This window comes from Octopus bimaculoides, chromosome 13 (assembly GCF_046866305.1).
Source record: "Octopus bimaculoides isolate indiv1 chromosome 13, ASM4686630v1, whole genome shotgun sequence".
NCBI lineage: Eukaryota > Metazoa > Mollusca > Cephalopoda > Octopoda > Octopodidae > Octopus > Octopus bimaculoides.
Window position 1 is genome coordinate 9,626,385 of NC_142940.1, and position 26,852 is coordinate 9,653,236.

General features: G+C 35.4%; 1 protein-coding gene across 4 annotated transcripts in view; it reads right to left on the reverse strand.

Moving 5' to 3' along the window:
• The window catches only part of LOC106884187 (NF-X1-type zinc finger protein NFXL1), a 35,548-nt gene that overhangs the window by 6,010 nt on the left and 2,686 nt on the right, over positions 1-26,852 (reverse strand). Inside the window, exons 1-19 of one of the 4 annotated variants that reach the window (XM_089362019.1) lie at positions 25,311-25,370; positions 18,936-19,043; positions 18,619-18,827; positions 17,356-17,544; positions 15,157-15,269; positions 13,744-13,871; positions 12,805-12,983; positions 11,894-12,055; positions 11,257-11,357; positions 9,841-9,955; positions 9,096-9,211; positions 7,703-7,834; positions 6,835-6,925; positions 5,381-5,501; positions 4,279-4,441; positions 3,752-3,859; positions 2,647-2,778; positions 1,940-2,176; positions 1,589-1,783 (exon numbers count right to left, since the gene is read on the reverse strand). In XM_089362019.1, coding sequence (XP_089218145.1) covers positions 1,589-1,783; positions 1,940-2,176; positions 2,647-2,778; positions 3,752-3,859; positions 4,279-4,441; positions 5,381-5,501; positions 6,835-6,925; positions 7,703-7,834; positions 9,096-9,211; positions 9,841-9,955; positions 11,257-11,357; positions 11,894-12,055; positions 12,805-12,983; positions 13,744-13,871; positions 15,157-15,269; positions 17,356-17,544; positions 18,619-18,817 — 2,481 coding nt within the window. In that variant the 5' untranslated portion in view covers positions 18,818-18,827; positions 18,936-19,043; positions 25,311-25,370. Of the gene's footprint in view, positions 1-1,588; positions 1,784-1,939; positions 2,177-2,646; positions 2,779-3,751; positions 3,860-4,278; positions 4,442-5,380; positions 5,502-6,834; positions 6,926-7,702; positions 7,835-9,095; positions 9,212-9,840; positions 9,956-11,256; positions 11,358-11,893; positions 12,056-12,804; positions 12,984-13,743; positions 13,872-15,156; positions 15,270-17,355; positions 17,545-18,618; positions 18,828-18,935; positions 19,044-21,434; positions 22,366-25,310; positions 25,371-26,852 lie in introns of those variants that run through there. The other 3 variants (XM_089362021.1, XM_089362020.1, XM_089362022.1) reach the window with 3 other exon arrangements.

A 26,852-nucleotide genomic window follows, 5' to 3' on the forward strand; every position in this document is an offset into this window, starting at 1 on the left:
TACGTATGTCCTCAGCAGTTACAGCCCATGTTTCACTGCCATGTAGCATGGTTGTTCGTACGCATGCATCATACAGTCTGCCTTTTACTCTGAGTGAGAGTCCCTTTGTCGCCAGCAGGGGTAAGAGCTCTCTAAACTTTGCCCAGGCTATTCTTATTCTAGCAGCTACACTTTCAGCGCACCCACCCCCACTACTAACTTGGTCGCCCAGATAGCGGAAGCTATCGACTACCTCTAGTTTTTCACCCTGGAATGAGATAGAAGTTGTTTCCTGTTTGTTTGCAGTCTTTATTGCACCTGAACATCTGCCACAAACAAAAACTAACTTGCTAGTTAACCTGCCTTTGATGTTGCTGCACCTCTTATGTGTCCATAGCTTGCACCGGGTACAGCTTATAGAGTTACTACCTACTCCTTTTCTACATACTGAGCAGGGCCATCTACCTGAAGGGGTTTGTGTTTTATCTACCTTCCTACTTATTAGGATTTTGGTTTTAGCTAGGTTGACTCTAAGGCCCTTCAATTCTAGACCTTGCTTCCACACCTGAAACTTCTCCTCTAGTTCTGATAGTGACTCCGCAATTAGGGCAAGGTCATCAGCATAGAGGAGCTCCCAGGGGCAACCTGTCTTGAACTCCTCTGTGATTGCCTGGAGGACTATGGTAAATAATAGGGGGCTGAGGACGGAACCTTGGTGGACCCCTACCTCTACCCGGAATTCATTGCTGTACTCATTTCCAACCCTCACCTTACTGGCAGCATCTCTGTACATGGCTCGCACAGCTCTCACTAACCATTCTTCTATCCCAAGTTTCCTCATTGACCACCAGATAAGGGATCGGGGGACCCTGTCAAAGGCTTTCTCCATGTCAACGAAAGCCAGGTACAGAGGTTTATCCTTAGCTAGGTATTTCTCCTGCAACTGTCTCACTAGAAATAAGGCATCAGTAGTGCTTTTACCTGGCACGAACCCAAACTGCATCTCATCTAAATTGATTCGCTCCCTAATTAGTTGGGCTATGACCCTCTCTGTAACTTTCATAACCTGATCTAACAGCTTGATGCCTCTGTAATTATTTGTATCTAAAGCGTCCCCTTTACCTTTGTAGCAGTTGACTATGATGCTGCTACACCAGTCATTGGGTATGACTCCTTCGTGTATCACCTGGTTCGTAATACGGGTGACTAGGCTATAGCCAACACTGCCAGATATTTTGAGCATCTCTGCAGTGATTCCTGATGGGCCGGGGGCTTTCTCGGTCTTCATACTCTTAATTGCTTTATCTACCCTGGTACTATCAACTCGGATAGCTGGTAGTACCAGGGTAGATAAAGCAATTAATAATAATAATAATAATAATAGTAGTAGTAGTAGTAGTAGTAGTAGCAGTATTTATTTCATGACCATATAGTCATTAATACTATAACTTAATTCAAAAGTGAATTATCCAACCAAAGGTATACAATTTATAAAGAATACCAATATATTACTGGTACTTTTTTTTTTATGTATGTACAAAAAGATTAAGTAAATTACTGGAAATGTATCAAATGCAATACATGGATTAAATAGATAATGAATTTTTACCTGCTTTTGCTTTAATTGAATCTCTCTACATACATCGTCACACTTCACCTGGGCTTTCCCTGATGTTACCATTGAACAGATGAATTCTTTTTTCCTGCGTTTACATGGACAGCGAACAGACTTTCTCTTCTCACAGCCATTAGGACAACAGTCTCCAGGGTGACAAATCATAGGACATTTGTGATCACATGGCATCTTTTTCAAAAACAAACAAGAGGAGAAAACATAAACAGTTTTCAAAGTAGATACGGCTATACAGAAGTCATTCTACAAATGTCTACAGAACTTATGCTAAAAGGACAATGATGACCCAGACAATTTTCAAATGTGACTAATGCAAAAAATACTCACCACTTTAGGACAATCAAGTCCACAAGACTTTAAGACAGATTTTGATTCTGTATCAGCAGTAGCCCATTTGTAGCACTGAATGTATTTCAGTATGTTTCGACAGTGACAGCGCATTCGAATTATCTCTGAACATGGTGGACAGTCACCAGAATGACATGGTAATGAACACTCATGATTACAGCCAGGAAGTCGTGGTCTTGAACATTCCTCTTCACATTTTGAGCAATTGGATCCAGCCTGAAATTAGAAAGAAATAGAAATTATCAAAAATAATCATTTTCTTCCTAAACTTGCTGAGCAATCCACAGACACATGTACCCTTAACGTAGTTCTCGGGGATATTCAGCATGACACAGTGTGACAAGGCTGACTCTTTGAATTACAGGCACAACAGAAACAGGAAGTAAGAGTGAGAGAGAGAGACAGTTGTGGTGGAAGAGTACAGCAGGGTTCGCCACCATCCCCTGCCGGAGCATCGTGGAGCTTTAGGTGTTTTCGCTCAATAAACACTCACAACGCCTCCACGGACTGGAGTAATGTACAATAAAGTATCTTCCTCCAGGACACAGCATGCCCGTTGGGTATCAAACTCATGACCTTATGGTTGAGAGCCGAAAACTCTAGCCCCTAAGTCATGTGCCTTCACCACTAAATGCATTAGCTAAAACTAATAGAACCCAACAAATAAGTTATAATTAACAACTTACATTTTTCTCATCAGCAGCATTTTTAACTTCATGGCATTCAAAGACACATAAATGATTGGTACAGGGAAGTAAACGGTTGCAAGCCCTCTTACAAGAATACGGAACAACAGCTGAACAAGCAAATTCCTTTACCTGCAAGTTAGAAAAAAAAAACAGAAAAAGAAAAAATATGAAAAAAAAAAATGGAAATATCTGCACCACAATCCTGAAAGTTAATGTTCAATTTGCTTTTCAAGCTAGCAGAGATTGTATATGTTTGTACAATAAGATACTTGAGTTTGTTCTTATTTTATATCATCTTATATATATTTAGTTTTCTATTTTTGCAGAGTAGGGCTCAAATCATTCAGCAAGCTCATTACAATCATAGTTCAGGAGATAGATATGCTACAAAAGACAATGTATTTAATGGGGCACCACAAATCTGGTAACTTTCAAGTTATCAATCATTCATGTGTAAAATGAAAGTAGTACCTATTTTACAAGGCTGAATGAAGTACACAAAATAATAATGGACTGCTGAACGATACAAAATAATTGCTATTGGAAACTTAATTGATTTTGGCTTTTTTAATCATTAAGTCCTAAGGAGGCAGGAAAATAGCTTAATGGGTAATATACTGGACCACTGGTTCATGAGATGTGAGTTCAAATCTACTTTAGATTTTTTTTTTGCTCATTGGTGGGTGTTTCTGACATTTACACTGCTCTAATTATTGTGTTACCAAAGTACAGCTGCTAGGATTTTCTGGGAAGGTTACACACAAAGACCAGTCTCCTGCCCAGTAGAATTATCTCTGATCCAGAGCTAAGCACAGTCACATGAATAATCCTTGGGGTTTGCAAACAGATTTATATTTTAATTCAAGACACTTACCTTATTATAATTTGCTTTAAGTGTTTAGAGGACAGGTCAAGTTGGTTAAAGTACAGAACAAGTTCAATGAGATACATATATAATCTAGGTGAAGTCCACAAATTTACAAAACTGCCTAACTTTTGCAGTTTAGGAAGCAGTTAATGCAACACACACACACACACACATATATAAAAAGAATATAAACATATCGCTATCAAGACACAATAAACTTAATTAAAAGCTTACTTCATGTTTTCCAAGACATTTTTGCTCCACAATGACTTGACAAGGAGGGCATGGTTTCTTTATTTTTTCAAACTGGTCCACAATTTTATGTTTATTGGAATACAATAACTGGTGATTTGAAGAAAGAAAAAAAATGATTATAAGAAAAAAAGAGAAGGAATATCAAAGAAAGCAACTCTTTCACTCTTACTTTCTTAAATATCTTTCAAACATCATTAACTCACTTTCTACACATTTTCATACCCTCACTATTTCACTTTCCTTTTTTATTTGCTCATGCACAAACATAGTTGCTCCCTAGTTCTCCTCCTTTCATTCAAGTATGACCCTTCTATCAAAGACAATCAGTCTCATTTTATTGTCTATATATACACACATATGCTCACCACAAACACCTTGTCAACTATTCAAACATCTTGCTCCACTCTACCCCATTCTCATCAACCTCATCCTATTATACACACAGAAAGGTCATGAATTATACCACATTACAGTTACTAAAGTCGGTCATAGTATTTTATACGTACTGGGTTGATTGGTTTCTTAACCTTGACAGCATCATGGCATAGCATTGGACAGAAATGGGAACAGTTAGGTAGTTGGTTGTTACAAACATTCTTACAAGGTGGACAGTCACCAAAATGACATCGGTGTGGCTTACGGTCAGGATGGTGGCAATCAGATGGAACCCTTTCGAAAAAGAAAAAGAAAATTTCAAGGCACAAATGACAGAAATGCTAGCTTGAGATTACATAAATTAACAGCAATTTAATTTTTACATTGTAGAGACATTCATGCCTTCCCTTAAAGCTATTAAGGGATATAAAAAAAAAAAGAAATTCTAATATGGAACTGGAACCAAGTTGTAAACTTTTTTTTTTTATAAGTTAAGTAATTTAGTGTGCTGTCAGAAAAAAAAAAATCTGACAGGGTGTTGTTTGGAATGTCAAATTTCTGCCTTTTACTTTGCAAGCTTTGTTTGCTGGTGGAGTTCCTTTATTGCAGGGATTTTTAAACATGAGACTGTGGCAGCAGTAGTAATCATGATTTCTTTTGATAATGCAAAAGATTGATTTTTACTAGAAAGGGGACACTGAATCATCTCCTGCATATTTCTCATTTTATCAAACTCAGAGAAAATATGTTAACCCTATCAGTATTTGAACTGAGGGAATGCAGGGCTAAAGAAGATGAAAAAAAGAAACAGATGTTTCTTTAGGCGCAGGAGTGGCTGTGTGGTAAGTAGCTTGCTCACCAACCACATGGTTCTGGGTTCAGTCCCACTGCGTGGTATCTTGGGCAAGTGTCTTCTACTATAGCCTCGGGCCGACCAAAGCCTTGTGAGTGGATTTGGTACATGGAAACTGAAAGAAGCCTGTCGTATATATGTATATATATGTGTCTGTGTTTGTCCCCCTAGCATTGCTTGACAACCGATGCTGGTGTGTTTCTGTCCCCGTAACTTAGCGGTTCAGTAAAAGAGACCGATAGAATAAGTACTAGGCTTACAAAGAATAAGTCCCGGGGTCGATTTGCTCAACTAAAGGCGGTGCTCCAGCATGGCTGCAGTCAAATGACTGAAACAAGTAAAAGAGTAAAGAGAGATGTGAGTATTGCGAAATAACTTACTTGCATGTTTGGTTGCATTTTGGTGGTTTTATGACTTTTTCCCGACCACATGGAACAGTGATGTAGGTAGATTTACAGAAACAGAATTTGTCAACAGTCATGGTACAAGGATAACATGGTCCTGTTTAAGGTAAATATTAAAAAAACAATGTTAAAAATGTTTTTTAAAAAAATGAATATCAATAAAAAATGTTCAAGTACTGGAATGGTTCTTTACTATTACTCTCTCCAAAAGCATTGGAAAAGTAGTACTTGGTGCTGTAAGCCGACAAACAAACTCAGTTTTGCAGTCTAATCATTAACAGTTGTTTCTATGCTATGGTACTAATTTGTTAATATAAATGGGTTGAAGTATTTGATTCATTGCTGTTGCTGTTGACAAGAAATAAACTGCTGATTGTTCTTCAGTACATGGCCAATTCAGCCAACCACAATCACTCAGTTTACTATATTAGTTTCAAATTTTGGCACAAGGCCAGCAAGTTTGGGGGAGGGGTTAAGTCGATTACGACTCCAGTGTTCAACCCCAAAAGGATGAAAGGCAAAGTCGATCTCAGCTCAATTTGAACTCAGAACATTGTTGTTGTTGGCACTCCGTCGCTTATGACGTCGAGGGTTCCAGTTGATCCGATCAACGGAACAGCCTGCTCGTGAAATTAACGTGCAAGTGGCTGAGCACTCCACAGACACGTGTACCCTTAATGTAGTTCTCGGGGATATTCAGCGTGACAGTGTGACAAGGCTTACCCTTTGAATTACAGGCACAACAGAAACAGGAAGTAAGAGTGAGAGAAAGTTGTGGTGAAAGAGTACAGCAGGGTTTGCCACCATCCCCTGCCGGAGCCTCGTGGAGCTTTAGGTGTTTTCGCTCAATAAACACTCACAACGCCTGGTCTGGGAACCGAAACCGCGAGTCCGCTGCCCTAACCACTGGGCCATTGCGCCTCCACATTCAGAACATACAGGCAGACATAATGCCACTAAGCATTTTGCTCGGCATGCTAATGACTCTGCCAGCTTGCTGTCTTCACCCAGTTTACTATATTAGCATACATTAAGCAATTCCCAACACTTACACATCACAGTAACAGATTTCTGTCGCCTCCTGCTCCACCAGTCCTCAGTCAAATCGTCCAACCCGTACTAGCATGAAAAGCGGACGTTAAACAATGATGATGATGTATACAAACATATGAGAATGTCTTTCCTGCTCATCTTCAGCTGTCTAACATAATTCGATGTATTTAAACATTACACCACCAAACATTGCTTTCTGTGGTTTCTGTGCTGCTATACAAGAACTGTAATACTCTACAAATGTTACTATTCACTCATTATCTGCAAATCCAAAACTTCAGTGAAATACAGAAATAGTAAAGTCATCATAACAAACAAGAAAGTATTCATGAAACTATCGTTTCTTACACTAGTACTAATTCACTATGTTAACTTACCTTGGTGACATTTACTTGAGCACTTGTGATTTCGACATGATAAAGATCTACCACACACTTGTTCACAAATTGGGCATCTGCCATCACAACACTAAGATTAAAAAAAAAATAAGACAAGAGACATATAGCTGTAGCATGGGCTGCATGTTTATCTTACAAATATTAAGAACTATACCAAAGGAATGATTACATCACTGAAGTCTCAAGAAGGATATTTTTTTATCACTCATGCCCTGATAGCTGATATGCATTAGTTTGGTTTTGTTTAAAGATAACAAGTGCAACAAAACTAAAAGCCATCTTTTGATCTTCAAGTAGTGTATGAATAATAATATATGCATGTTGAACCTAGTGAAGGCGCATGGCTCAGTGGTTAAAGCGTCAAACTTATGACCGTGAGGTTGGGAGTTTGAATCCGGGACTGGGCTGCATGTTGTGTTCTTGAGCAAGACACTTTATTTCACATTGCTCCAGTTCACTCAGCTGTAGAAATGAGTTGCGACGTCACTGGTGCCAAGCTGTATTGGCCCCTTTGCCTTTCCCTTGGATAACATTGGTGGCAAGAAGAGGAGAGTTGGTATGCATGGGTGACTGCTGGTCTTCCATAAGCAACCTTGCCCAGACTTGTGCCTCAGAGGGTAACTTTCAAGGCGCAATCCCATGGTCATTCGTGACCGAAGGGGGTCTCAGACGTTGAACCAATTACTTGAACCAAATAGTTTTTCAATATCTAACATCATGACACTGATAAAATAATAGAAATACATAGTTGTACTACTTGATACAGTGGAGTAAAATATGACTTCTAACTCCACAATTAACTTATAGCAGAGATGACAATACAGGAAATATCTATGAAATTATTCACCTTTCGTTTGCACTGATGTCGCCTACAATCTCTCATCTTCTGACATTTCATGTCACAAATGTAGTCTTTGCAGCAAGGCACTTCTTTTCTCCTTTGCGCACAACGACATTTTTTCACTATTGTTTGACGACACTGAAATAACAATTTGCATCAAGGATGAAAATTAAATTTGGATGCAACATCAAACAAATTAAAAAATTAACTAGATTTAGATTAGCATACATCTCATAAAATAATTATTCTAGTAATGCATCTAACCCTCTCGAGTTAACATATTCTAAAAAGCAACTTCTAATTATATTTCTGCTCGTTATTTTCTTTTTGATACTTTTACTTCTGGTTTTATATCAGAAAAAATAAAGCAGAACTACTCGCTGATGTTTTAGAAGTAATTAAACTTTCTAGCAGAGAGCAAATCCTTCATTTAAAAAAATAAGAATCACTAGTTTTAGAAATAATATAAAAGTAAATTTGATAATTTAAAACTGCACTGTAGCATGAAATTAATTACAAAATTATTGTATATTATTACATTTACCAGATGTTCAATAAGACAGTATTAAACAGCAATATGTTAAAAACTTGTCTTTCTTATGGTGTTGACAACAAGTTTTGCAAATTTAGAAATCTGTGTGACATATGTTATAGGCACTTGTTCCTACTACGCCAATCATGTAATTGTGAAAATAGTTTTATACTCGTCTTCATTCACGCTGACTAAAGTATGTAGGATATTGTTTTATCCTACAAAGATTCATTATGCTGGTTTTATGAATTTCTAAAATTGTGATTTCAAACTCAAGCACAAGGCCTTTTATGTTGAATGGAAGGAACAAGGAATGATCAATCAATCATATCAACTTGAGTACTTGATAGGTTTTAGAAAGCAACAAAATACTGCAAGATGTCTTGTCCAACATTCTACAGAATCTAAATATCACTACCTTTGAATACATGAAATACTGGTTTCAAATTTTGGCACAAGGCCAGTAATTTTGGGGGAGTGGGGTTAATCGAATATATTGACCCCAGTGTTCAACTGGTACTTATTTTATTGACTCTGAAAGGATGAAAGTCAAAATTGACTTCAGTGGAATTTGAACTTAGATCATAAAGACAGATGAAATGCCGCTAATTATTTTGCCCTGCATGCTGTTGATTCCACCAGATTGCTGCCTTAGAATACATGAAATATTAAAACTAGTATTACTGATTTTTTAATTGGTATACAAAGATTACTCAACAGAAAGAAATATAAATTTATAATTAATTCCTACGTATGACAAGATATCTGGAAGTAATAAAACTGAAGTACAACTATTAATGCATTTATTGTTATTTGATTTTTTAAAAAAAGTATAGATTTTAAAAGATTAAAAGCTCTTTAACTTACAATATCACACTGTCCAGAATGGCAACGTTGTTGACATTGGTGTACACCACAAGACAAATTTTTATTGCAGGTATCACCACAAGTGGGAATATCCTTAGTACAGGGTAACTGAACAGCTATTTAAAAATAAATAAACATGTATAAATAAACTTACTCCAATTAATGCTTTTTATCCCCTTACTGACTATATTTCCAACAATAGCCCCTCCATCTTAAAATTACCAATAATAAAAATAGTCTCTGTCATGTATAAATTTTATTGACAAACATTGTGAAGTTGAAAGAGTGAAAAACTGAACCATAAATTGTTAGAAGGATGCTTGCTTTAGATATTTTAAAATTCATTTAATTTCAAAATCAGAAAGTACAGAGTTTGTAGTAATTTCAAATCTTAAACTGAAAATTCAATGACAACAATAATTCTTTCTACAGAAGGTGCAAGGCCTGAAAATTTATTTATTTATTTATTGGTGGTGGTAGGGGGACTAGTTGATTGCATTGACTCCAGCATTTTTGCTCGTACTTAATTTATCGGCCCCAAAAGGATGAAAGACAAAGTTGACCATGGCGGAATTTGAACCCAGATCGTAAAGACAGACGAAATGCTGCTAAGCATTTTGCCCGGCATGCTAACGATTCTGCCAGCTCACCGCCTTAACAACAACTACAACAATAATATTCTGTATAATGGTATCTTTTAATTGAGGAGTGCCACAGTACAATTTTCCCTATTCTGAAAACTTACACATTTTTCCACAGGGACATTTTCGCAAGCCACTTCTTGGGCAGTCCCCACAAGCTTCAGCATGGCACACTTGTTCACAGGTGTGATGGCCACATTTAAGCAATTTCCCACAAGTCTGTAGTAAAGATATAAACAATCATTGAAATATTTTTTTCAATTTAAATTCTTTTAAATTTTAGAACAAGACTCAACCCACATCAATTTGGATTTATCAAAATACTTCAGTTTCTATCAATTTGAAATTACATGTCAAAAAACAAATAAAGAAACTTGAACTTTAACCATTAGTCACAGTTCAAAATGAATTGTTTTTTTATTCGGTGTCTTATTTTATTGATCGTAGAACAATAAAAAGGCAAAATGGAGTGGAGTAAGATTTGAATTCAGAACAGAAACAAATTTTACTGAACACCATAATTTATCTCATTGAACACTTTCTTGATGATGCTCATGCCAATGATATCCCTACCTCCCCAGTGCTACTGTGTTATACAGTTAAAAAATATAAAAGTTTGCCTCGTATTTAGATTAGAGTTAGGAAAATTTATCAAAGAAGCAGATGTTCAAAATATGTAATCTATGTTTCCTTAGACTAGAAAAGTTAAGCTGAGTCCATTCATGTAAAAATCCATTAATAGAAAAACACCTGTCGGTCTCTAAAAGATGATTGCAAAGGCATTCAACAGGTTCAGATAGGAATAATCTTTATGTAGGTAAACAAGTCTACCTTAGATAATCTATATAACATTGATTCAAAAAGTACAAGAAGGAAACATTTTTTTGTCATAATTGTTATCCTTCTTTTCAGTTCATGCGATTTCTAAAACCTTTTAAAAATAAATTATATATATCATTATCATCATCGTCGTTTAACGTCCGCTTTCCATGCTGGCATGAGTTGAATGATTTGACTGAGGACTGCTAACAATTCTGCCAGTACTATATATATATATATATATATATAATTGCAGATAGAGAGAAACTCTAAGTACCGTCGAAGTGAATTATCAGCTTCTTCCAATTAAACACCGCACTGTGTATTGAGTACTCCTTCCCTTAACTCATTCCTTCTCCCATGCATAACTACAAATGTGTATGTGTATATATGTATGTGTGTGTATATATATATATATATATATATTGTTTGGACCTAATTGTTTTCTATTTTCATGAATTTAATATTCTCTGCTATGTCAGCTTGAACTAGCAGATAATTTGAATAAGAATAAAAAATAAAGTTTGCAGTAGAGACAGCTATAATCAATTGAATTGTTCTTGATATGTGGCTGGTACTTATTTCATCAAACCCTCAAAGGATGAAAGGCAAAAATCAACAAATCTAGTTTCCCCCACATACTACAACTGTCGCTGCCACAGCAGCAGCAACAACAACAACAATCTTATGCCTCAGTTTACCTTTCCACATTGCCACTGTGGGGCAGCACAAGGTCGAATATCAGTCTCCTGACCACACTGGCATTTCTGCTGACTGGTTTTAGGACATGGTGGACAGTCCCCTAGAAGTATAAAGAATTATAAGTAAAATTAGATATTTTTATTACCAACTACATGAAATGGTTTACAAATAACTACATACTGATGCATTAATTCTACATAGCATATGTCGAGCTTCCTTGTTTTGTTATTTTTATTATTGAAGTATAATGAGGCAAGAGGAATTATAATTTCTCTGTAACCATAGAATATGTGTGTGTATATATAATATCTCTGTAAGTTCTTCAGAGTTCAAAACATCATTGTATTGTGTCCTGTGTAAATATTGTAACTGATTAATCAATAAAATCATGTTTTATTCTTTCTTTACAGTTCAGTTATTAGCTGAAAGATAACCATCCAAACATCCAACTGAAAAAACAATTGCTCCAACTAAAAAAAAAAATAATGCCATCCCACCAATGTGATCCTATAAAAAATGTGAACAGAGAAAAAAAAACAATGTGAATTATTATGAATTATTATGAAATCCATTTGTTTGTGAAATGTTATTTTAATATGTGAAATTTACAGAAATTCGATAAATATATCTGCCTACCTTCATGACATGCCTGTTGACAATAGTGTTGTTGACAGAGTAAAAGACGTCTACAAGGCTGCCCACATGACCATACTTTGTCAGAGCAGCGTCGCATTTTTGCTGGAGACTGTTGGCAATGGCAGAGAGCTTTCAATATTTTAGGACAAGGAGGGCAAGGACCTGAATATAATCCAGTGACAAAGAATAGTATAAAATATATAATACATTTAAACAATACTAAAATTTAACATTATTTACATTATTTACATTTGATGGATATTTGTCCTCATCTTGTTTGTTGTTAACACGTTTCGGCTGATATACCCTCCAGCCTTCGTCAGGTGTCTTGAGGAAATTTCGAACCTGGGTTCTCATTCCTTACGATGTTACTATTATTATATTATTATTATTATTACTATTATTAATCAGGTCGCTGCCGTGAATCGAACTCGGAATCTTGGGGTTAGTAGCCCACGCTCTTAACCACTATGCCATATGACGAAGGCTGGAGGGTATATCAGCCGAAACGTTGTGTTAACAACAAACAAGATGAGGACAAATATCCGTCAAATGTAAATAATGTAAATAATTCCTCATCTCTTAAATATAGAACTGTATTAACTAAAATTTAACATTACTACCAAATAGAAAGTTGTTTTTTTTTAAATGGGAAGGAGGGAATACCATGAATTTACAAAAAAAAAAAAAAAAAAGATTTTGCACTTTATTTTAAAAAAGAAACTAGTTTTTTTCAACATATTATTGCATAATTTTAATTGTTACACAAGTAAGTATAGAAGCAAACTGTTTGAAGCATTATTATTATTGTTGCTGTTGAAAGTTTAAGGAAATTTTTCCTAGTAATCAGTGAGTGTATATTTAGTAAAGATTGAAAATGGCTTTAGCAGATATGTAATATGTTAACTTACCTGGATGGCAGAGTAATAAACAACAATGTCCACAGAGGGGTATTAGTTGTTTCCCACATGTCTGTCCACAAGAATGTGGTACTAACCATGGATCAAAACGTGGGTCTTCGACTTGACCGCAAAAACATTTATAACGAACAGGACAGTCTTTTTGTTTATATTCGAATCTGCATTTTGGGCTAGAAGAGAAAAAGGAAACCTCATTTTTTTAAACATGTATTTCTATCTTAAATAGAAATTATGAAAACTTTTCTATGATAAACAAGAGAAATTTTCATTTGAAGATTTAAAAATTAATAACTTCCATCCATTTCCTCTGTTCACTGTGCCTGAGAGAGTCATAAAGGCACAGTCTCAGGCACCACCCCCATAGGGTCCTATCAGTAGCAACTGTCATTACACTTTCCAGCTAGATTCTCAAGTATGACCAATGGAGATTATGGATACTATCCAACCATCTCATTCTTGGTCTGTTTTGGTTCGGTTTCTACAGCTGGATGCCCTATCTAATGCCAACTATTTTAGAGTGTGCTGGATACTTTTTACATGGCACCATCACCAGTTCTTTTTACGTGGCACCATCACCATCAAATAATTTCAATATTTGTTCTTTTGTATTCCATCACGTTTTTCCATGATATATATATATATATATATATATATATAAAAAAGGGCTTATTTTAATTTCCCTACATCAAATTTACCCATAAAGTTTAGTTGGTCCAAGGCTGTAGTAGAAGACACTAGTTCTGCAGTAGGACTAAATCCAGAACCATGTGTCTGGGAAGCAAACTTCTTAACCAAACAGCCATGCCTGCATACGCACATGCACACACACACACACAGATTCTACATAGTTTCCACTCATATCCATTTACAAGGCACTGAAGCTGTTTAAAATAATAATAATAATAATAAAATTATGATTAGGACACCTACCAATACCAAGGAATATCCATTTCTTCAACATTTTCTTGTTTTAAGTTTTGTTGATGAACACCTTCGCGTACCCACTTTTGGATACACTGAATGTGAAATATGCAATAACATCCTTGGCAACACCAAATCTATAAAGGAAAGACAATAGAACAATTGTGCAATGTAACATTGTGAATATAAGAGATTTCAGAAAAATAAGAAAACATCCGACTTCAAAATTATTGATTGATAATTTTAATGATGAAGTGAAATAATGACAACTATATATTTTCTCTGGTTGAGAATACAGGACTACTTCCAAAATGGGATAGCAGTCAGTTGCAGGGTACTGTGAAATGAAGTACTATGCTTAAAGCTTGAGAATTGAACCTGTAACCTAATGATTGTGAATTCAACTTCCAAAACAATATGCTATGCATCTTTATCCAGATTAATGTAAGGAAGGAAAAAAAAAAAAAAAAAGCTACCACAGATGATAAGTCAAAACAAACAGTTGCCTTTCACATCTGAGTTAACACAATATAGACAAATGATATATATTAAGATTCCTTGTTATTAATTTGAAGCAACATCAAACAGGGATATTTGATTTTAAATGATTAATAAAAGTGGTAATAAAAAAATGTTTATAAAGACGAATGATTTAATTTTGAATAGATTTTAATAACAATTGTTTTATTCTTTTCAGACTATTAAATTGCTCTTCAGTGTGGAGCACTTTTGACAGACATAAATATTGAAAAGGCTTAAGGTGCCAAGCTAGCAGAATCATTAGCAAGCCAGGCAAAAATGCTTAGCTGCATTTCGTCTGTCTTCACATTCTGCTGAGGTTAACTTTACCTTTCAACTTTTAGGGGTCAATAAAATAAGTCGAGCACTGGGGTTGATGTAATCAACTTATCCCCTCCCCTGAGCTTACTGGCCATGTGCCAAAATTTGAAACCAATATTAAAAAGGCTTCATTTATAAAGATAAAAGATTAATAGTTTAAACAATTATAATCAACTCCCTTTAGATATTTAATATAGTTGCATATGACTTATTGAAATAGGTACTTTTAAAGCCGCCTATCCTTTCTTACTAGTAAAATTGACTCTGAAATGTCAGTAACATTGATTTTCAACTTGGAGAAAACAGAGAAACTGATCCTTGCCTAAGAGAACTGCTGAGCAAATGAGGGAGCCTGTAGGTGGTCACATGAGTTGCTAGAAATAACAGCTAAATCTTTGATTAGTTCTTTTCCTCTTAAATATGGAAAGGACACATTAGGATGGAATGTCTTTGATCCTAAGTTTGCTCAACTGTGTTGGCCTGAGACTATATTACTACTATAACAACACTCATTGTGAGAGAATTTGTGGATATCATTAACAAATAAAAAATACCAATAAACAACAAAAAAAAAGAACTTACAGCATCTGTCTTCTTAATAGATTCAATACAAACAAGACATGCTGAGGTGTTGGAACGAAATGAATGAAGTAAATCTTCTTGTGCTTTAGTAACTTTATTTACTTCACCAGAACCTACAATATCAAAAACAAACTCACAGAAATTGTTCGAGACTACACACACACACACACACACAAGGTGGTATCATAAAGTTCCAAGACTGCTTATGTTTAATAAAAAATAACTTATTTATCAAAGTTTTAACATCATTTCTTTTGAAAAAGTCACCTCATAGGGCAATACATCAGTCCCAGCATTCCTGTCACTTTTGGAATCTAGCCTAGAAGTGGTTTTTCCAAAAGCAAGTCTGGATCTTGACAACAGTGTTAAGAGGTGACCTTTGAGCTGCATTTTCATCTTGGGGAAGAGATGGAGGTCCACAGGGGATAAATCCTGTGGATAGGGCAGATGCGGAAGTGATACCATGTTGATTTTGGCAAGAAACTCACGAGCGAGGAGAGCTCGGTGAGAGGGTGCATTGCCATGAAGAATCCAATTCTTTGTGCTCCACAGATATGGTCACTTTTGCCAAATGTCCTCCCTCAAATGCTTCAAAATGTTATAGCGGAACTCTCAATTGCTGGTCTGACCCTGCGAGATGAATTCTTGATGCACAATACCATATTTCTGGGAGTGATGCATGTGGTGGATCTTCCAGATCACTCATCATTTTCTAGGAATATTCTTCCACTTTTGAAGTGCTCATGCCACTTGAAACATTGCGTACAACCCATTGTTTTATCGCCGTAAGCTTACCAAAGCATGCTCAATGTCTCTGAAGCAGACTTCCCAAATTTAATGCAAAATTTCACATTGGCTCTTTGTTCCTGTCCATGACAAAATCACAGACTACAGCATACATGTGTTTACAAAAACACAAATTTCACAACTTGCGAAGTAAACACAGTGATGTCACTCAGCATACTGCCTGATAAAGGTCACTGCTAGCTCTCACTGCACACGCAACCATGTGCTGCCACCTGTTGGTGTACTGCAGAACTAGACCTGGAACTTTTTGATACCACCTTGTATATATACTCATATATATATATATATATATATATATACCTACATAAATATACAAAACTTTCTGAAAGTTCAATATGGAACAATTATCATTGTTGTTATCCAAACTCCAACGAGGGAGCTTTTGTTCCTTTATTAGAAAAACAGTTCCTGCCTTCATCCAACCTATACCAGCATGGAAAGCGGACATTAAACGATGATGATGATGATGATGATGATTCATACATACATATTTATACACATACACACACAATGTAATGTACATAAATACACACAAATACAATGTAAAATATCTAAATCTTAATAGCCTGAGTAAGTTGCTACTTTTGTACTTTGTTGACTACATTTGGGCTATATTTGCACATTGGTCAGATAAAACAATCTATAATGAGAGCATATAAGGTACAATGATTTGAAATTGTTCATCAATTCTTTATTTGTTTCACTCTAAAGACAATGAATACCCATTCTTGGATAACTAACACTCCTGATCTCAGGCTAGATATACTATGAGGTGTTTTCTCCATGTTTTATCGTTATGGCAGATTTTATTGATCTATGGCAAATAAAGAAATTAGTTTCTTCTAGATGAGAATTGAAATTTATACAGAATTTATACACTCTATTGTACTAGCGTTATAATTCTTGGTCATCGCCATTATTTGGTGGGAATATAGCGAAAATGATAGACAGCTATCTTAGAGATGCTTCATATTAGATTAATTAGTTCAGCGTTTCACTGTTATTCATAAGCAACAATAATATACAAATGAAGTGATTAATACATGTTCCCTACCTTGCTCTCCACTACTAAAAAAAAAAAAAAAAAAAAAAAATCAGCTATTCAAAGTTAACTGTTATTTTAGACAATATGAATATATGTACACACACACACACACACATCATGACTGCTACTATCAGTCTGATTCTCATTTGGAATTTTTTCTTTTCTCCTTACATCAAAATTTTCTATTTTCCATTTTGTATATATCCTAAAGCACAATCTTTATGTAAAAAAATGTTAAAAATTACTACTACTACCACCACCATCACTACTTCATATTGGTAATTAAATAACAAACAATTCATAAAACTGTGAAAGAGACTATTTTCAATTTAAAAAGATTATTTTACCATATGTTCCAGAATATCCTTCAAAAACAGTGTCTAACACATTATCAGCCAAATCATCTTCAGATGAATCACTTTCCTCAAAATGCTCAGGGGCTGACTGTAAATGTCTTTGAATTGATTCTTGCATCTGTGAACTAGCTTTTTGAAAGCGTTCTTCAGCACTGTTTTCTAATCCATTTTTCTCAGTTTCTAAAAAGAAAGAAAAACAAAACAAAATTTGATAAATGAAGCCATTTAATGTTTATTGATGGTAGAAAATAAATCACTTAAAGAAATAGCCATCTATTCTAAACAACATAGCTAAAGTATCTAGCCTTGTACATCATCTTATGTTGTATTTCAAGGAAAGAGCACTCAATACTACTTGTCCTAGATGGCCAAGCTAAGAAATATATATCAGTGTGACATAACAAAGATCTTTAGCTTCATATGCTGTAAGCATGTTTCTTTCCCTACAGAGGTCAATGCTTTCAATTACAAATAAACCATATTTGTAAGATAGAAAAATATTATTAGAGCTCAAGCCCTTTTTACTCTTTTACTTGTTTCAGTCATTTGACTGCGGCCATGCTGGAGCAACGCCTTTAGTCGAACAAATGGACCCCAGGACTTATTCTTTGGAAGCCTAGTACTTATTCTATTGGTCTCTTTTGCCAAACCGCTAAGTTACGGGGATGTAAACACACCACCATCGGTTGTCAAGCGATGGTGGGGGGGGGACAAACACAGACACACACACACACATACATATATATATACATATATACAACGGGCTTCTTTCAGTTTCCATCTACCAAATCCACTCACAAGGCTTTGGTTGGCCCGAGGCTATAGTAGAAGACACTTGCCCAAGGTGCCACGCAGTGGGACTGAACCTGGAACCATGTGGTTGGTAAGCGAGCTTCCTAACCACACAGCCACTCCTGTGCCTAATTGACTTTTCATACAGAAATGTGTAAATATGTATGTGTCCATAGAAGAGTACACGCCTCATAATATAAAACAGAAAAATACATTCACTCTGACTGTGCTTCACCTCCAAAGAGCCTAAGCTAAATGTTATTAACAGACCTGTATCCTTTCTTGCCAACATTTCCAACCAACTATTAACCCTTACCTGTTCAAATGAACAACAGTTTTGTCCAGTCACATCTATTTCTCAGTATATGAGGATTTAACAGTAAAAAAACAGAAAAAAAACACAATCAATAAATTATGAATTTAATTTCTATTTTTAATAATTTTAATTATTTTTTTACATACCAGGAGGCTTTTTATGCCATGGATTAGGAGGAATGTTAGGTGAACAGGCAGCATTTACTTCAGGTTTGCTAGATTCATTGATTTGGTTAAATCTTTTGCCTCGGTTCCCTCCATTTTCTTGTATATTTGCAGGTGGATTACTTGAGGCTCGCCCTCTCCCTCGACCATGTCCTTTCAAGAAAGCTGGCTTTTTATCCATAATGGATTATCTGAAGAAAGACATTAGGATCGTTAAATTCACTGTAGATTATTTATACTCTTTAAACACGATAATCAAAGGAACTTGTTGAAATATTATCAGTTAAAAGAAAGCTTACCTGATTTAACGTAATCCAAAAATATTTCTAGCAAGAAAGTGACTTCCTACTTTTCTCCATATACACTTTTATATTCTCTTTGGGTATTTTTGTACTTCAGAAATTATACTAAAAACAATATTAGAAATAAATAAAAATAAACATGAAAATATGAAATATAGCTATATGTAGCACCAATTAAATCATTAAGTATGAAATTTGTAGTAAGATATATGGTAAATACAAAATTGAAAAAAATAAATATGATTCACTGAAATGTGTTATCTCAGTACCCCAGTACTTATTAAAGATAATACTTTATCTATGTTTTCAAAGAATAATATAAATTAAAAAACAAAAACTGTAATTCAAAGATTAAAAGGTTTGAAGCATGGTGTTTCATTGATAAATATCTATGTAGATTTATCTTTGCATTCTTTTATAACTTAGATTAAAATGTTAATCTTTCAATGATTAATAAATGTAAAAGAGCTCCTATCTTCCACACATGTATAATGGTTTCAGCAAGATGATCGAATTCCATACATAACTTCATCCTTCTAGAATTAAGAAATAACAACAGGTTATCGAAATTATTATTACTGTTAAGGAATTAGTTGTACAGAAAGAACAAGCGAATATACAGATTCTGAATACAAACTGAAGTTAGAAACTGTCGCGGTGATTCAAAACTGAATCACTAGGTAACCAGTCAGATGTCACAAGCAAGCCACAGTAGTATCATATGATCAATCTATTAAGCAACTAATCTGCATGAAGCCATCATGGGATTCAATTATCCAGAATCTTCTGCTTGTACCCTATGAGCTGCTTTTGGTGCCTAAATTCTTTGCAGAGTGTTGAAACCGGCTGACTCTTTCTAGTCTCAATCTCTAGCAAGGCAGAATGTTGTGGCAGCTGTGCAATATGCCTCCATTTTGCCACATCAATTGGTTTCAGATATTTGTGCAGACATCTCCAGGTTCTTGGACAGATTGAACTAAACATTCACACAATGTCACACACAAAGTAACTTCATTGATCAATGCACAGTTTTTCCTTCTCTCCCAGTATGTAATTATTGCTGTTACTATTTGTAAAAGACCAACACAGTGAAAGTCTATATGAAATAACAAAATCTGTTAAATGTCAGGGTCACCAGCCGACAGTAGAACTACACTACATGTCACAACAAAACAAAGCTACCACACTGATCAGATCTACCTGGTATAGCCCTAATGCAATTACCAACAAAGCCACTGGATAACAAAAAGAGTACAGTTATTGCTGAACAACTACATTGAACTTCACACAGCCAAATTCTGCAGAATAGGTTGTGCATTCTCCCAGACTTGAAAGAAACAGTGTATACCTGTTATGTACAGCCTATAAGTCTTTTAGAAATGTTCTGTCAGTTATCTTTTTATTCTGTAATTCAGGGACTATTTCAAACAAAAGTAGTCCTAAATTTGAGATAAGTAAGTTCATGATCTTCCTTGTTCTTTGGGTTATCTTTTTCATCTGTGTCATTTGAAACAAGCCATTTCGATTTTGTCTTCTTTAGATACTGTGTTTAATAATAGGTCTCTCTCCTCTTAGCCTGGAGAGCTTTTAAACACTGGTACTTAACCCCAGCTTTACATATTAAAGCCAATGAGATAAATCATCAACGGGAGAAGAGATTTTAGATATAAGTGGGCACCTGTTTCTAACAACAAATCTAGGCTGAAATAAACTGTTTGTCCTTCGTCAAGAAACACGATGAAAACGTGCAACAGTCAGGTATTCACGACCTTGTTGCTTCCCTTGTCAAGTTGGTATATAAAACAGTGCAAAATGACACTCTATAACAAGACCATAGACAAATCTAGTTAGAGAGATTCTACACTAAACATGGGGCAAACTTTTCCGTGAAGCGGGTCACGAGACCGGACCGCATCACTAAAAAAATTCAAGGTAATTTTTAGTCGTGCTATTCAGGAAGTTCAGCGAACAGCAGGCTGCCCGTGACTGCTCTACACATTCACCCAATCTGTCAAAAATTACAGCCAAATCTCCACATCATTTTAGATAAAAAAAAAAAAAAGACAGCGCATAATGTCATTCTGAGTGAACAATGTTTACTGAAGGATGGGATACAAACGTGGTTTTCTTGGCTGAAAAGTACATTTCTTTGATGACAAGTCTGCTCAATCAGAGTTGACTTGCGGCTAAATAACAACAACCACCACCGTTGAGAAATTTGTTTGAAATAACCGTTTACATGACACATAGCAGCGGATACTGTTTCAAGCCCACAGGGCAAATGAAAGGGGGTTAAGAGGTTATGACGAAGGGGGGGGGGAGAAAGAAAGAAAATTAACCAGGCCCTAGACTTTGAAAAAATAAAGAAATGTTTAGGTGTGAGAAAATGAAAAAAAGCCATATTGCTACGACAGGGGATAAATAACGAAGAGGCTAAAGGATGGATGTTGTACAGCTGGGTATAAAAAATTGAACTAATTGAACAAATATTCTTACGTTGACACCACAGGGATTACGGTCATGCTGGAGCACTGCCATCTTGTTATTTGTTCGGGCGATAGGTTATAGTTTATTTCCTACGACTTAAAAGTACGTCACATGTTCTAGTTTCAACGTCAGATTAAAAGTGAGTGGACCAGTAAATGTGTGCGCGCGTGTGTTTATGAGAGATTTTCTTTTTTTTTTAAATACGTGTAAACGAAATGAAATTTTATTTACAATTTAAGAAACTATACCAGTATTTTGCATTTAAATAAAACATCTGAAAAACGTTGAAAACATGATTAGAATTTAACCATATTGTTTAATAAACAGGTGGGTGTGTGTTTCCAAATTACGATAAAGTGTAATCGACAATATTGAAATAAACAAGATATCATACAGTTAGATTATAAATGAATATCACAACTTAAAATATATATATATATATATAACACTAAAAGAAATACAAACAGCCCATGTCCGTTTGGGTAGAGAACGTCTATTACAATCTAAAGTGCAAAAGATGTTCACAGAGTGGGAGAAATTATTTTTACCGTTAAGTGAATAAGTCCAACGTATCGGGAGAATCCTTCGCGAAAGAGAAAGATCGAAACGAAAAGTTTACTGAAATATCGAGCTAGGGAGAGATAGAGTGGGTGGGGTCGAAGGAAAATCAGAATTTAGGATTCAGTTTATAAAAATAAACACACTTTTAGATCAATATATTCATTCACACACTTTCATGTGTGAATTACACGCTCAGCAAAATCTTAGCATATTGTCGATAAGGTTGACGTTGTAAAAGTTTAGCCCAAGGCAAGCCCTCATCGAGTAATGATTTTTAACTGTTTCAGTTATAAACACTGCTGTGTGTACGACGAGGGGCGTTTTCATAAGACAGTAGGATGTGAGGTTGTAATTTGGGGGATATTAGGTTGCTATTTCTAGCAGTTCGAGAAACACGTAGAGACTCTCTTTCGTTGGCTTATATCGACCATGTGGTGTTTAGTTCTTGGTCAGCCCTAAACTAACAGAATTACGATCATTGACGTTCTAGCTGTGCCCACCCTGTCTTTTTTATTGAGTCGTAATGTATCCAGAACGATTTTATTGAATGTATTCTTACTTTTTAAGCTATTAGGATGTAGTTTGAGAGAAATCTGGAATCTCTAGAGTTTTCCTTGGCTCGTATTGTCCTTGCGGTTGTTTTAACCCCAGTTCAACCTTATGGAGCAAGCTTATGATCAAAGACAGTCAAATCGTGACAATCCCGCCTTTTGGAGAAGAAGAGTATGAAGTATCCATTATCCAGGGAATCCTTTCCCCCTTTTTAGGGTACGATCCGAGGGAAATTTGGTTGTTAGTTTAAGTAGCTCAAGCGGTTCTCTTCATGTCTTATAACATCCATGGGGGTTGTTGTCAACCGACAGGCGATGCCAACTTAACAAAAGAGGTGACAGAAAAGTACCCAAGGAAAGCGAGTATTCTGCATATACAGAGTAAGGTCGAATATACGTTATATAGCGGTTTTAAAAACTTTTGATCAACTGAAATTATCTACATAAATAATCGTTGAAACTTTTTAAGAAATCCATCTTCTAGAGGTGTTTCAAATTTATCCCAAACAAGTATGGGAGGTAACTCCAATAATATCAGCTAACCGAAATATTGAGGAAATAAACAACACAAATAAAAGTGGATCTTGTCTGTGAAAGGAACTAGTAAAAGCCAACATGTTTCGGTATTATCAGACACCCATTTAATTGCTTCCATCATTCTGTTTAATATCACCACCTTTCCCAGGGGACCACTCTTATTTAAAAGTATTCGGGTTAGGTCACTTCCCTCTTTTCTATGCCCTATTCTTGGTGTCCTTTGATGGTCCATGGGCACGGCTTTCCAACTTGATTAACGAAAATAAATTTATAAAGACCTAGAAATTAACCTAAGACTTGCCAACTGCGTATAAGATATTTCGCGGAAAAGGTCTAATAAATAACAGGAAATATGGGTGACCGATAATAAAGTCACAACTTTGGCTAGGAAAAAAATTCACAATTTATGGGATCCAGGTAAAACCCCACTCGGACAAATTCCCTGTGACATTTTTACCTGGATTCAAAATGTCCACTGCTTTCACTATCTGCATTGCCTTTCTGTTTTTTTTTTAAAGCTGATATTACTGTAATTATTGCACATAGTTCATTATTATTTTACTTAGAGTTTTAGACGTTCAAAAGATTTCTCAACTTATTGCCTTGAATAATCTCAGTTAATCGACGCTTTCCAACCAGTTTTGTGTGTGTGTGTGTGTGTGTTGCATATCTAAGACCAGTGCCGTCTTAAGGCGTAGAGACAATGGTCAGTTGACTGGAAGCCATCACTTGTCTACGAGCCCAATTCTGATTTATGTCGTGGCTTGCTGTCAATAAATCAATTCTACAGGGTCCAGTGCTATGATTTGCCCCGGGGTCCCATAATGGTGTTAAGACGGCCCGTTCTGTCAACCGAACGAACACGACCTTTCAAATAATACCATCTGGTCAAATTCAGTACCTTTATGTTCCCACTGAAGAATGATAAAATATTTTTGCAAATTAAAAAAGTGAAGCGTATTTGGATTTATAAATTCATTTAAACGTTTGGAAGGAATATTCCATAAAGTTGGTCCATATGGACGTTTTAAATCTTCTTTGAGGCGTTAGATTAAATATTCATGTTTCTAACCATATATACTTACATTTGATTAATAAATTCAAAAAAGGATAAAAATCTTTTACAAGAATTTTATCAGGAAGCTATTGTGTAAAAAAATTCACAAGGGAAATTTCTATTCCCAAGAATATAATTATTCGTTTATATTTATATAACGGTATTACTACAGAATAATGGGAAGTCTGGTGTGTGGCATTATTCTGTAGTAATGCCCTTATATAAATATAAACATATATACTTACATATATATTGCTGTATTATTATTATTATTATTTAAAAGAGAAGAAAATAATAAATAAAATCACATCTCGATGTAAACCTGTTAAAAATTATGATATAATCACATTCATGTGCCTACACACACATACATATATATGTTCGGTTATTCTTTGAGTATTGCATAATGGTCAGTAGATTCCTTTTAATCAGAATAAAATACATACATCATACACTTTTGTATTTATTTGCCCAAGAGAATATATATTAACATAAATAAATAAAAAATTCCTGGAAACAGAAAGTAAAAGGAAACACGTATGGTGATAACGAATTTCTGACGTGTCGCTATATATATATATATATATATATACATGTATATATTATATATAGATATGGTGATTGCCATTTCTTTACAGAAAGGCCATCTTATCAATTAGTAAATGCCGTCATGGGATCTTATATGATTAGCAAGTCTGGCCCTGGACGAACACGCCTTACTGCAGATATTACATTTTCAGGCAGAAAGGTGTCTGGGATTGAAGTCCAGTCCTGTTTACAAAGTGCTCGTTGTAAGATGGAGCGTTCGATTCTCAGTGTCTCAAATACTTCACAACCACCGTAGATCAATCACTTCTTTCCAAACCGATCGATTTTTCGTCATCTGCTCGCAGTCTTCAACATCCACACTAAAAGTCTCAAGATCGTTTTCGTCATCATCTCTCGAATATTTCTTATGTTTTATCTATATATAAACATGTATATGTATCGGGCAGTACATCACGTTCCATAAGACAGACATGTCTTTGAAAAAGTAGCGACAAGATTCGTTTATTCTGGAATGATTATTCACATATTAACAACAAAATTTGAATGAGGAATTATGAAAGTAGGATAATATGCTATAATATATATGAAAAAATACGAAACATTGTTGCATTCATATTTAAATATACTTACATTCGTCAGTGAAAAAAATTGCAACAAAGCAGACGATCAAGTTATCGGCAGCCATAGTATGGAGCATTGCATGATGGGAGTTTTAACTGGGCTAATTTTTATTTGTTTCTTTACTTGTGTATTAGAAGGAAACACTGGGTTTTTAAAAATATCAATATGATTTGTTGGAACACTAAAATTCTGAATTAATCTTTGAAAAATTGAATTAAAAAGCCGATTGTATTTCATTTTTAACTTTTAACTGTTTAAGCGACAAAAAAATGTAAAAGGTCACGGGAACGTTGATTTGACGACGAGGGTAGGCGAGGCAACTGGTTGGCGTCTTCCAAGTTATCATTTCTAGATTATTCAAATGACTGAGAGGAAATTTAAATAACTTTTCTTGCTAAGTGTTGCTTATGAATCCACATAAGGTTAAAAAAAATCCGGGCGGAGACCAAGCCGCAAGGTAAGTTAAAAACATCTAAAAACCTAGGTATTCTTTTTTTCAAAAACAAAAACATTTGCTCTTATTAAGAGACTAACGTTAAGTTACAATTTTACCTCCTCTTCCTCACGCTATCCCTCTTTCATTCGATATTACTGCCACCACGTTACTCCCGTTATCGCTTTGTCTTTCTCTTTTTCACTATTTAACATGCACCCCCTCACTCGTTACTCTATTCGTATCTTTCTTTTCCCTCAGACAGACACATTTACACTCAGACACATTACGCGCGCACACACACAACATACAAACATATACACGCATATATAAATATATATATATGTGTGTACATATATAATGTCTAATCTAAGTACCTTGGAAATTCTATATCATTATATAGTTTGTACACACAAACAAATGTATATATACATCGAAAAAAATAATGATTTTCCATTAAAAGTCTAGTTGTGAAAGAACCTCATAAACATTACACAACACACACACACATACACGTGTGTATACACTGACGTGTTTGTGTCATCCATCCATCTATCTATTTCCCCCACAAGCTGTACACACAGCCACCCAAATGTCTGCCTTCACTGTCACCAACACTACGATTATCATCGTTATTGTACATGGCAACCAACCGATTATTGTTGCTCTTCTTAATAATGGATGGTGGAACCCGTTTTTAGTTTAGGTTTGCATCCGTGTCCATGATGGAGAAAGGCATGAACACTGTTACCTCTCTTGCTTTCTTCCACCTCCCCCCCCTTTGTGTTGTTTTTTGTTTAATGAATTTGGTTTCGTTTGGTTTTTCTTTAGTGAACCCTCTCCTCATATACGCATGTACTTTAGGAAGTACAAATGAGAGAAAAGAGTACGCGACACGTAGTAAAAACTGTAATTATTCGTTCGAAAGATCGCACGTAACGAAGGACCTCTGAGTAGCAACCCCAAATGAATATGTAAAGAAATGGGTGCTAAATTTATGTGCGTTGCTGAGAGCAAGACGATGGCCGCAACCCCTGTTTTGACTCTCAATCGCACCAACTTCTCTTCACTAGTGTCTCCCTCCTTTTTGTTGTTCTTTCTTCTTGGGGAAAACATGA